This window comes from Oryzias latipes, chromosome 15 (genome assembly GCF_053564925.1).
Source record: "Oryzias latipes strain Hd-rR chromosome 15, Olatipes_Hd-rR_3.1".
NCBI lineage: Eukaryota > Metazoa > Chordata > Actinopteri > Beloniformes > Adrianichthyidae > Oryzias > Oryzias latipes.
Genome location: NC_136251.1, coordinates 22,193,745 through 22,207,052, shown reverse-complemented (window position 1 = coordinate 22,207,052; position 13,308 = coordinate 22,193,745). Strand labels below are relative to the sequence as shown.

The 13,308-nt window shown below is 39.0% G+C and overlaps 1 protein-coding gene across 1 annotated transcript; it reads left to right on the top strand.

Annotated features, from left to right (window-relative positions):
- Window positions 1-3,495: 3,495 nt before the first annotated feature.
- On the top strand, window positions 3,496-12,864 carry LOC101172268 (multiple inositol polyphosphate phosphatase 1). Its single transcript, XM_004077095.5, has 5 exons — window positions 3,496-4,178; window positions 7,725-7,919; window positions 8,295-8,392; window positions 8,785-8,915; window positions 10,568-12,864. The coding sequence occupies exons 1-5, from the start codon at window positions 3,590-3,592 to the stop codon at window positions 10,950-10,952; spliced, it is 1,398 nt and encodes a 465-aa protein (XP_004077143.1). The 5' UTR covers window positions 3,496-3,589; the 3' UTR covers window positions 10,953-12,864.
- The last annotated feature ends 444 nt before the right edge of the window (window positions 12,865-13,308 follow it).

Sequence of the window (13,308 nt, the reverse complement as noted above, 5' to 3'; positions counted from 1 at the left end):
ACGGAGTTTTAGGGCCACGGTGAGGAAAAAAAATTCTGGCCAACGTGACGAGATTAAAGTCGTCATGTCGACTTTAATCTCGTCATGACGAGAAAAAACTCGACACAAAGTTTCGAGAAAAAACTCCGTCGTACACCTAATGGTAAAGATTTGAAGTTTTTTATTTTCTTTCCTACTCTTTTTTTTCTCTTTCTCATTAAGGGCTATATTTTATTTTGAATTATGCCTAAAATAAATTTTAAACTATGAAAACCTGAAATAAATCAATCACAGCGAGCATTTTAATACATTACAATTCTATCTATTTAAACATTTTTAAAGTCAAACATATATTTTGAGCAAATACTAACTACTTTTGAAGAAAACCTAACTGCTCAACACACACCTGCTTTTATTAGTACTAAATAAATATAACAACATTACTTTTTGAGGTTCTTGAGCACACGTGCACATGTAATTCAGTTGGTATTATATTATTATGACATTATTAGTTTAATCTGAAAACAGAATTTTATTTAAATGTATGACTTAAAAAAAGATATGAGATTTTTGTTGATCTTGAGGTCATGTTTTTGTTATTTTTGAATAAATATGGATTTTCAATTTGTGGCACACACCGATCACACTCCGATATGATCCTATTTTGATTTTTCCAGGTTTTTCTCAGAAGAGCAACACTGATGGCACAAATACTTGGACTACGATAACCAAAGGTAAAACACAGAGAATTTTAGCAAAGGGGAAGGTGTGGCCAAAGAACGAGTGTCCAAATGAGGAGACAAAAATGCAGCATTACAACTGAGGATCACTTATGCTAGTTGATGATAATTAGGGCTGCACGATATGAGGAAAACTCGCGATATTAGTGATCAAGATTGCGATGACAATATAACTTGCAGTATATGAACAAATAGCAAAACAACCAAAGACATCATTTCCATTTCACTGAACCTGTTTAAAAATTATACCCCAAATGACCCTTGTCTACATAGGAGGCGAACATCTAACATAAAAGGGCTCCATCTGATTGGTCAAATGCATAAATGGATTTATTGAATTAGTTAAATACTTCAAGCTGCCGTAAGATTGTTTTAGCCCATTTAAGGAAACCATTTATTGCAATTTTCGCCTTCTTTTGTGATGTGCATATTGCACAGCTTGATCTTGCGATAACAATTAAATTGTGATATCTTTTGCAGGCCTAATAATAATTAAAAGGATGCAGTCAAAATAAGAAACAACGATTCAACAATTATCAGTAACACAATCTTAAACACAGCTCCATTCACAAAGTTAAGTAAAAAAAAAAGAGATTAATTGAAGAGCAAAGGTGACCTATGTAAATATCTGGCTGCAAACAGCATAAAACCCTTGTTTTATGACACGTTTACCATAAATCTATAATGGTGTTCAGATTTACAAGATATCTGACAGTCTTAAAGGAATATGATACACATTATCCTTTTAGTTTTTGGAATTTGGCGTGCAAATGAAAGAATATTTTTGTTAATGTGCCACATTATGTTTAAAGAATTATCATCTTTAGATTACGCAACATGGATTATTACTAATGTCCATCATTAGGATGCCAATAAGGAGTCAATAAGCTTACAAATGGAGAATAGGTTATGGGAAAAGCAGTGGAGCAAGTTTTCAAGCATGTAAAACCACAGCAGACAAATATGTCATTGCACAATGCAAAGAAATGACAGATAAAAAGAGTAGGTTGTGAAATGCATGACATGTTGCATAAGAATGTACTCTTTGGGGAGCGTTCTTGAGAGAATTTGTTAATTTCCTTTTTTTTTTTTTTAAAGAGAACAGCTCAGATAAAACTGCTGAAGCTGTTATAAGAGATCGTGAATCACAAACCCAGATGGTTTCAAACAAAACAGAAAACAGACTAAAAGATTTCAAGAAACAAAACCCACACCCAAAAAGGTTTACAGGACTTTTAGATGATTAAACTTTTCCGAAAAACCTTTTTTCATTTATACATATTGTGCTTGTGACTCAGTGTCTGTATTCCAGGGGAAATGTTTGCTTTCTCCATTGAGAGGACATTAAACAAACTAGGCCACCCTGTCCTTCTTTAACCTCACTCACTTGGGAGAATCAGTCCTAAATAATTTTCATTTTACTTTAAATAACATTCCCTAAGTTACTTTTTATACACATTAATTCCTACGAGCTATATAGATTTAAATAACATTTTTCAAAATGTAATTAACTATTTTTTATTCCAAATCAGGCCAGCAGAGGACAGTCTTGTTACGTCATTTTTGACCCTTCTGAGGGTTTGCAACTCAAATCATTTCTGTGTCTGCACACAGACTAAAAAAACAGCTCAAAACTTGACCTGATGAGATCTTCATGAAGGTTTGCCATTTTGGCATGGATTTAAATTTTAAAACTTACTGTCACTATACTGTAATTTCAAAATGTTCAACTCCTACGGTATGTTTTTTTCATAATTAACATAATAAAATGTGTTTTAGTTAATTGCGCTTGTGTTTCACAAAAGAAATGCAACTTTTCTTATAAATTCCATCCTTCTGAGTCCCTTCGGGAGTCACGGGAGCAACTGTTGGGCAAAAAACCGGTTTCCAGTCTGTAGTAGGGCCTCACAAACACTCGCATTCATCCCCAGGGGCAATTTAGAGATCCCAATGAACCTATGAAGCAAGTTTTTGTACTGTGGGAGAAAACTGGAGTGCCCAGAAAACCCCTCACACACATTTATACTTGTTGTGAAAACATGCAAACGCCACACTGAAATGCACCCGGGATTCAAACCAAGGCCTTCTCGCTGTGAGGCAGGAGCGCCAACCACCATCACTCTGTGTAGGCCGTCTTGATAAATTGCAATCTTTAGAAATGTTTAGTAGAAAGACTGTTAGCAGCAGCCACTTCTAAAGCAGTGTCCCATCAAAAAGCTTTCTATCATTTTTGCAATCAGAAGATTTCTTAAACTGTCTAAGACAGCTCTAAATTGTTCATGTTGGTTGAGTTGAGATTCTTTAAACCAAACATACAATCCATAAGGGAAAAAAGACCACTTAAGGCATCAAAAAATAACTTTATTGTGATCATATCATCCATGTTTGCAATATGAGAAAGCTGGAATTCTTGAGAAGCCACACTAACAGAAAGAAAATGTGCAAAATTCCACAAAATAAGTAACAGTAACTGTGTATGATTATATGACCCATAAACCAGTTATTACTAGTTTTGAGATAGGTGTTTACAATGTAAAAGTTGGAATGAAATGATTGAATTAAGCAAAGAACAGACCAGCAAAAATGGACAGATTTCGCGTTTTATGTTGCATTTTGAGTAAACATCTGTTGGATTTGGAAATAGTTACATTCTGTTCTGTTCCAATCATGAGTGCTGGGAGCAGTTCAACGTTTCCTAGAAGAGAGATGTCGCAATGACCAGACGTTAATGATGAACAAACTGTGAAGGGATGTTCAAAACTGACCCAGACACTGCCTGGTCTCTGATTGGTCAGTTGGTCCCACGCGGACAAAATCACTCCTACTCTACTCGGCGCGTGCAAGCGGCCTGTCGCTCAAGTTAAAGCAACATGTCGCTGGATTTTTGCAATCGGGTTTGGATTATTTTCTGCGTCACCATAGGTTATTCTGGTTTCTTTTGCTGCGATGTTTCCTCAGGGGGAAATCCAAACATTCCACACATTGCCAAATATTTCAGCACGAAGGGGAGGTACGAAGAAGTGAACCCGCATCTCATAGAGGACATACTTGCTGTAAACATTTCCATTTTGCAGCCTCCGTCCCCGCAATGTCGCCAAATCCACATGACGGCCATCATAAGACATGGAACGAGATACCCCACTTCCAAAAACGCCAGGAAGATGCAGAAGCTTTACGGTGTGGTCAAAAGCGACGCAAAGGCTAAGCACGGCTGGCTGCAGGAGATCCTGACCCGCTGGACGATGTGGTACACCGAGGACATGGACGGCCGGCTGGTCCAGAAGGGTGTGGAGGATCTCAGGCATCTGGCCGTCAGGTTTTCTAAACTGTTCCCGAGCCTCATTTCACAGGAGAACCTGCGCGGAGGCCGCATCACCTTCATCACTAGCTCCAAGCACAGATGTGTCAACAGCACCCTGTCCTTTAAGGCAGGACTGACCCACCTGTGGGGCATTAAAGGTACCACATTACAGTACAACGTTATCCCTTCAGACCATTTCAACTGGATTTTGAGTCAAATAAAACACTTGAGTCATTATAAGTTATAGGTAGCTGTTGACTTCCGGATTGAAGCACAATCAAAGTTAAATGTCCTGGAGCTCAATCGTTTTGTTTTACCTGGTTACCACCAGGTGGCGCACTAAACAAGAAAATCTATCTGCTTTCACTCCAGAGTGAATCTGGTTTCATATTAGTTTTTATAAATTTTCAAATTGTTATTAATCAGACAGAAAAGAATGCCCTTTTAGTATTAGCAACGTAGAAAATACGCACAAGATCCATGCTCCGCCCCATTCTGATACATTAACTTGTGGACAACTAGATCGTTGACTGTATATATAGAACTGGACAGAGCGGGTGTAGCGTCATTCCTAAAATAAAGCGAAATGAAGCCAATTCACAGTTGCCATTTTTTTTCTGCGATACGGACGTATCACCATATTGGAGCCAGTCGCCAGGGATTGACCCGAGTTTTCGGAGTCAAAATTTCTATGGAAACTACTGTAGCCAATCATGAGTAAGCTTGTTAAGCTTGTTCCCCAGCCCTTCCACTGAAAGCGAGCTCGGGGGAATTTGTCAATCAAACGTTTGCGGTTGGAGCCGGCGGGCACCGCATACTTTTGCTAAGGCATCTGATTAAAACATGTTTAAAAAATGTATAGGAGCAAGACTGGTTGTTCTGACATATATAATGAATGAGTAATAGCTGTTTACTTCTCTATAGAAGTATACAGAATTTTGGCTTCTTGGATCCAGCAGGTATGTCCTATTTGGAATGCAAGGGGGAGGGGTCGCTTTGTCAAGTTCTCTATACAGTCAATGGACTAGATCAGGGGTCGGGAACCTATGGCTCGCGAGCCATATATGGCTCTTTTGATGGTCACATGTGGCTCGCAGACAAATCTTTAATTATAGTTTTTTTTTTCATTAGACCAGTCCTTCTCGGGCGCGATGCGATGCCAGAGGCGCGCAGTAGTAGCGGTGCTTAGAGAGAGAAATCTGCGCCAGCGCTATCAGTTACTATTATCTATTATTTCACAGAGTTTGTACCAGCTGGAAACCTGTGAATTGACGTGCCTAAAACTGCGCGCTCCCGTCTCTGAGAAAGAGCGCGCAGATGCGGGGACGGGATGTGTGAGGGAGAAAGCAGGGGGTGGGGCTGAGGTGTTGTGGGGACAGGCAGCAGGTGAATCGCGCAGGGATTGTAAAAACGTAAAACCCGCTGCCCGTCACTCACTGCAGCGTGTGAGTGTGTGTTTGTCTCCCCGTCTGCATGTGAGCGTCTGCCTCACATCTACAGAACATTCAGACCTAAGATCACGTTTAAAGTCTCAACGCCTGAACGAAGCAGAAACTCACCACGTATCAACCAGACTAGACCATCAACAAAACTACCACGAGAAATACTCATCATTTATTAGCAACAGAATAACAATATTAAAAAGAATCCACAGACTTATTGTACTTTAAAAATGTTGAAATTAAATCAAATGCACACATTCATTTGTATATTTAGTTTTAAACAAATTGTCGCGGACTGAGTTGGATGGCTGTTGGGCCGCGTTAAAAGTTCTGGAGTTCATTGAACGCGTCAAGCAGAGCTCTGATTGGCCCTCAGTTCTGTCGCTCAGCCTGTTGTTAGGTAGTTTGGACCAATGGGGTTCAGCTATGGGCCGAATAAGGGAAATGGGAGGGCTGCAGCGGGAGCAGGTGAATATAAAGTTGGGAGAAGCGCTCTCGTGTCGGCGGGAGAGATTCAGGAGTTGCTGAATTAATTGAACGGCGTTTGTTGCCGTCTGCAGTAATCGGAATAAAGAACTTTAAAAGAGGTTAAGTCTCCGTGCCTCAATGTGGGGAAGGGACACTACATTATTTATGGCTCTTTCGAAATTACATTTCAAAATATGTGGCATTTATGGCTCTCTTGGCCAAAAAGGTTCCCGACCCCTGGACTAGATCATGTACATCCTCGTTTGAGCTGGCATCTGGCTCAAAACTGTCCGGCTGATTAGCTCCAAAATCGTTTGCCCTTTTTGTTGCGCCATCAATGTTGGGTTGGGGGTTTGAGGGGCTGTAACCTAGCAGGACAGCGTGTAAACAAAGAGCTCTCAGAAGTGTGGAGAGAAGGGGAAGCAGGGTTATTCCTCACTACTGGTTCCAACCCTTTCTGCAGAAACAATGTCTTGGAAAACAGCACAGGTTTTTTGTTTTTTTTTTTAGCTAAAAACGGCATAATTATAATTAAAAGACCACAGAATCCATAGAATATTGGAGTGGGTCCTCCCTTTTTTTAACTTAATATCTGAGTGGACATGGGCTTTTTAGCCAGAAATGATCTTAGTGTATAAGTAACAACAGTTGGTCTTATCGAACTGTTAATTCCTACTAATAGTTAAAGTTTATCATACTTCCCCAAAATGGCTATGACTAAGAAAGAAAGAAAAACATCTTCAGCCAAACCAATGGGGAACGTCACAGCATGCTCCCTATATTTATTTACATAGTCAAAAACTTTAACCTACTCTGGGCAGAGGTTTCAGTCTGATTACAGCACCGTAGGCCAACGCATACATGCTTTTTCTGTTTTAGAAAAACTTTACCTGCCTGGATTTCAATATGAAACCTTATTGCTATAAACTGATCAATTGTAGTTGTTTGATATTCCTTTTCTACTTCTTAAAGTCCCACTTCTACCATATTTCTTATCTTTTGCAAAAGCATTCCCAGTGGTCTGATAATTACTAATGTGCAGTTTTAACAAAAAGCCTGCGTCATTTCTTTCATGACACATTTTCTGCAGCCCGGCAGCAGCTCATTTGAAAAGTGGGTTATGGACGAGACTGTTGGTGTGGAAGTAACCATACGAGAATATCCCAGCATGCCTCTGTTTACACTACACTCTCTGCCGTTCATGAAGGTTTATAGCTCCTCACAGCCCCAAGCAAACAATAGGGGAGCAAAAAAACGGCAAACATTATCAGAGTAATCCAGCTGTACAGTTTTAAGCCAGATGGCAGCTCAGATGAGGAAAATGAAAACATACATGGATCTATTTGTCTGCAACTGGGAGATTTCGAATTGGAGCGAAGCTGGGAGACTTTTGCCCGCCCATTGCAGATGCTGCGTCCCAAACCCGAGCTTTTTCAAACTGTGGGTTTTTTTCTGCTCTTGATTGTTCACAATATGAATAAAGAAATACCTAGAAACTCGGTTTTAATCTTATGTTTAATGTTTAAAACATCATTTTCGTTTGAGTGGGTCTTTAAAGATTTACTTTTTAAATTCTGTTTAAATTGTTAAGTTGTTATTTTAAACAAAATCACTCAAATCCATTCAGTTTTATTGTTTGACTCATCTTAGTTACCTACTGCTGATGCTGTAGGTAACTAAGATGTTCTCAGCTGATTCATCAACAAGGACTCCAGTAGGTTGTGGTTTAAAGTGAAACCAACTGTCACAGCTTCATATTCAACATTTGTTTTTGTTTTGTTTTTTTCCTTGGAGATATGGAGTTTGACCATGCAGTGAATGATGCCCTCATGAGGTTCTTCGAACAGTGCTCTAGGTTCGTGGAGGAAGTGGACAACAATCCATCTGCTATGACAGAGACAGACAAATTCAAGCAGGGCCCAGAGATGAAGAGGGTCCAGCAGAAGATCGCAGACCGTCTGGAAGTCCCCTACAACCTCATCACAGATGGTTAGTGGAAGGAGCAGCCATCAGGGGACACTCCGTTTTCAAATAAAAAGGAACAAAACTCCTTTTATTTGCACCACACCGTACATTGACATTTGTTGGATATTTATTGCATTTATGGATAAAAAAAACCTTTTAAAACAACTTGTTCAGATGCTGTAAAGGTGTTGTAAATGCTTAAACAATACTTCTAAAGATAGTCAAAGATACATATTGATGCTTAGTTGAACTTACATGTCCTCACGCATCAGCTCTCATGCCAAAAATAGTTAAAGATGAGTTTTGCCAACTTCTACTCTCCATTCTTTTGTTGTATTGGCTCACCAAGTGTTTCATTCCACAATTGAATGGCGTTCTATAACAGAATGTGTCCTGCAGACATGGCGGAAGCTGCGTTCTACCTGTGTGCTTATGAGTTTGCCATCAAGACCGAGAATTCCCCGTGGTGTCGGCTCTTTGATGAGGCCGACGCGCAGGTATAACTGTCACAAATTCCACTCTTTGTTTTTAATTGAATTGTTATGACAGCTCATTCTATTACAATCCTTTGCATTTTGTTCTCTATCTACTCCTTTTTATCCAGGCAAAAATAAGATTGTTTATAGTGATTGTTTCTTCTTTGTTTTTACAAAATAACAAGATAAGATGGTTTCAATCTGTTGGCCCAACCCCTTTTTTCTTTGTACATTCTTTGCCTTGGCCTTTAAGCGATCGATGATGCTGACAGTCTATGATTGAAAAGACTGACGTGTGATTTGGTGTCACACCTTAAACAAGCATGTATTCATTCCTCCAGGAACTAACTGTGATCATAAAATAAACCTGGCACGCATACCTTCATTTAATTTCATTTCTTCTTGTTCAACAGGTTATGGAGTACGCGAATGATTTAAAACAGTTTTGGAAGCGCGGTTACGGCTTTGAGATCAACAGCAAGGCGAGCTGCGTTCTTTTCCACGATGTGTTTACCCGTTTGGAAAAAGCCGTCACAGAAATCAAGTGCGTAGCATTGATGTGTCTTTTTTTAAACTGCAAAGTAATGCATTTTCCCACCACTTCTTATGAAGGCGCCTCAGTTAATTCTATTTGCTGAATTAGTCAGTGATGATGTTTGGTCCACAAGTTCCATTTAGTCCACACCAAAAAGTTTTTTCCTCAAACTGTCCACCTTTTTTTGGCCAACTCTCAAAAGCATTCTGAAGACTAAGACGGAGTGTTAGGGCCAGTTTACAATTTTAATTTTTTTATTTTTTTACGACTTTTAAGTTGTAAATTTACAAGAAAAAGTCACAACTGTTAAATTACAAGATTTTAGAGATTTTTTCTCGTAAATTTACGAGAAAAAAGACACGTTTGGGTGTATAAGACTGCTGCAGCCTTTATTTTCCTTTTCATTCACACACCCTGAAATTCATTAGTCACCCTACGTCATGAACCTGTCATCCGAACACCAATGCGGAAGTAAACAGTGTCACATACGCCCCCTCATCCAGATGAAACGTCCTGTTTCAACATAAAACAATAAAGATGAATGAAAATAGTCTGTTATCTTAGCATTGGAACGTTGAAAATGCCAGAAAGTGCTCCTCCTCCTCAGACGGAAGCGTCACACAGACGTAGAGATATGGTCTTTGGTGAAGTAAGAAAGGATTGACGTGGACAGCTGCAGGGATACCGACGGCTTCATCGGGCTGCAGAGATCCTGCAAACCAACCATCAATAAATAAAACATTAATAAACCGTAAATCAAACAAATGAGCTTCCAAACATTTGGAACGTTATCAATAAACATTCAGCTCACCTGTTCAATTGAGTCCAGTCTGTCTGCTCTGATACTGCGTGGCGTTCACTTGCTGCATCTATGCTCACTTCCACTATGATTTAGTAAATTTATGAGTTTTTCTTCTCGTAAATCTACGACTTAAAATCTCAACATTTTACCTTTTTTTCTGTCTTTTTTCATAGAAGACCGACGCTGACTAGTATGTGAAAAAACAATGGTCTTGGTTTATTTGTAGTTAGATTCTGGTGCGGTTCAGCTGCAGGGTAAACACAAATAAACTGCCCAGTCAATTAAAGAGTGGAGTGCATTTAGAATAGGAAAAAAGAATTGAGTACAAAGAAATCCTGAAAAACTTTTAAAATGTCTTGTAGTTCAAGGTAACGCAGTGCTATGAAGGTGTTCAGTATTTTATTTTGATCAAAGGACTAGACTTTTTGTGATCCAGCAAATTAATAGTTGCTTTCTCTCCACGTATAAATCCAAGTCAGGGTATAGAGCATTAGTAAGAAAAGAGGATACAATAAGAACGGCAGTGAAAAAAGTCAAATAAAAAAAAATTCAGAGACGACTTAAAATAAGAGTTATTTTACGACACTACGATACGTTATTACTGTTTTCTGGTTCCTGTTTGGAATATGTTTTAAGATGTTTAAAATAATCAGAAACATTTTTCAAAAAACGGTAAACAATGTGTTAATGAACAGCTTTTTAACTACACTGTGTTTCAAAAGGGCTTTGGTCTCCAAATGTTTAGCATCATCTGCCCTTTTGAACCAAATGTGTGTACGGTAGTTATTCTAGCATATACTGTAAGTTCCCTAAATAGTTACCCTTTTTCAAACCAAACTTGTCTGAATGTCTCTTCCAGGTCAGGCCAGCAAGTGAGTGAAGCCGTGACGATTCAAGTCGGCCATGCAGAGACTCTTCTGCCACTCCTGACCCTCCTTGGCTTCTTTAAGGACAGTGACGCTCTGAGATCCGCTAACTTTGCCTCGCAGAGTCAACGCTCATTCCGGACCAGCCTCATGTTGCCCTACGCAGCCAACTTTGTCCTCGTCCTGTATGACTGTGGAGGAGGCGACATCAGACTGCAGCCCCTGCTCAATGAGAAACCCGTGACCTTCTCAGACCTGACCGATCAACAGGCCTCCATGCCCCTGTATGAACATGTCAAGGAGAGCTACAGAAACCTGCTGCAGGGATGTGACTTTGAGACAGAATGCCACTCCTTTAAGACTAATACTGAGGTTTAGGGGCGCTGAATAGATGGTATCCAAGGCTTTATCCACAACACTGGTAATATTAGCAAACATTGACTCAGTGGGGACAGACAGTTGCTATTCCTTGTCAGTTTTTTGCTAAGCTTGAGTGGCATGACAATCATATAGGACAGTGGTCCTCAACCTTTTTAACGCACAATGTTTTCACGATCCAGTCTTTATGATATGGCGCACGATTATTGTAGCAACGCTACGGTGAGGGTGGAACGGACATGTGACAAGGCGAATTCTGAGCTTTTATTTTGACACGCATGACATAGCACATGGCAGAGGTTTGATATTTTGGGAAGTTGAAGGCTCTTCTTCTGTCTCCTGGCTGAGCGTTTTCCCCTTGGCAAAGAAACTTTCCAAAGACGTTTGTTTTTTACTCATTTTGCTAGCTCCTGGGTTTTATTTTAGCGGTAATCTATCACGTGACCAAGAAGAGCGCCTTGGCCTGCGTCAATAGTGACATAGGCGAATGGAACAGAGAATCTGCAATTTTTCAAAATAAAACATCTTTCAGATTCCAAAATAAATAAAACAGAAGTAATGTTAGTTATTTATTCTTTCTGTTCGGCCCGATACCAAATGACCCACGGACCGGCACAGGTGAGACAACTTTGGACTTAAAAGTGTTTGGTGCCTCATTTCGAAGGGGTGTCTTTAAAGGTAACTTTTATTTTCTTAGTTCCTAAAATAAAGAAACCATAAATGTAAACAAATTTGCTATAGATTATTAAGAAATTACTTTAAGCAGTTCCCACCGACCAGAAGAAAAAGAGCCGATCCGCGGTGTGGATGCAACCTGTAGAACCGGCAGAGACAGCTGCAGCATTTTTACTCTTATTTTGACTTTTCCATTTATGCAAAGATAAATACTTCTTGATAAACGACATTGGCAGAGGTTAAAAGAAATGTACAAAATGTACAGCTCACCCAGAACAGAAAAAAAGATGTAAGAAGAAACCGCCTTGAGAGTCTGATATGAACATGAAAAAATGTTACATGTAACAGCTCAGTGACAACTGTCCTGTGTAACTGGTTATTGTGTGCCAACAACATAGAGAACGTGCAATCTTTGTTCCATTCTCTAAATGAACTGATCCCCATCATCCAATTTTCATGACCAATGGAATGAACTACCTTAGCTAACTTTCAACAGGGTTTTGTCAGATTTTGCCAAAAAAGCAGCAACAAAGTGTTCAAACTGGCTAGTTTGTGAAAAATTAATTTAAGTTTGTCCAAATTTTTTACACACTGATAATGAACTCATGACCGGTCATTATCTATACTTTCAACGGCTAATTTGAGTTTTTTTAATTTTAGGTTTTGAATAATTACTGTTTGCTCAGGGATGTTTTGTTAAGAAAATATAATCAGGAATTTTGACCCGCTTTAAATTATGTTGCTATACAAACAAATCAGTAATTATCTTTCTGTTTGCAGTGTGTCGAATTCGTGTGTTTTTTTAAGTGCAAGTTACCAATGCTTGATGTTCTATTAATCTTTGAGTGTTTACTTGGCACCCAAAAGGCTGGTGTTTGTAACAGTATTTAGCCACATTAAGACCTTTATTTTTTTTATTTTTTTAAAGCAGTGGATGGTGTGCTAATAACTTGCTGGGATGATCCAGGTTAGAGGGTTCAAGTCAAAAAATCTGAACAAATCAGTTGGGTGAGAAATAAGAAAATATGTAAAGATCAGAATAAAGGTGGAAGCAAAATAGGATGAAAGGTTGGATGAGGGTACATCCATGGATGGGCATTGTGTTCTAGCTTGCAACACAAAAAATTGGGGAAACATGATAAATAATAAAAGAAAACACCAAAAGAGCAACTTTGTTACCCTGCGTGTACTTGCATTTTGCTTTATTTTTTAGGTAATAAAGTGTTCTTTGCATCCACTGAGTGTTTTTAATGTTTGACTTCAAACAAAGATGACAAATATTGAAACCTTGGTTGACCGGAGCTTATTGGTCTCCATATGACACATTACTCATCGTCATGACTGCGTCAATGATATTAATTAAAGGATTACTTCTAGGAACCACTTTTGGCAAACATATTCATGCTGTTCAATCTGTTGAAGCCAATTGGAGGCTTATCATGCAAAAAAGCCAACATTTAACTAAAAACTGAGAAACTACACCTTTTTATCACTTTTTGCAGTGATGTATCCTCCCTCTGAAAGAAGACGGAGGGGTCTCAAGTTAGGATTGTTGAAGAAAAAAGAAATGTTGAAAGGTGAATAAAGGTCACCTCTTAACATTATTTTTTCAGGGAAACACTATCTATGTGTACAGGTTTTATTTGCTGCTGTAATTTGTATGTTGCAATCAAATTTGGTG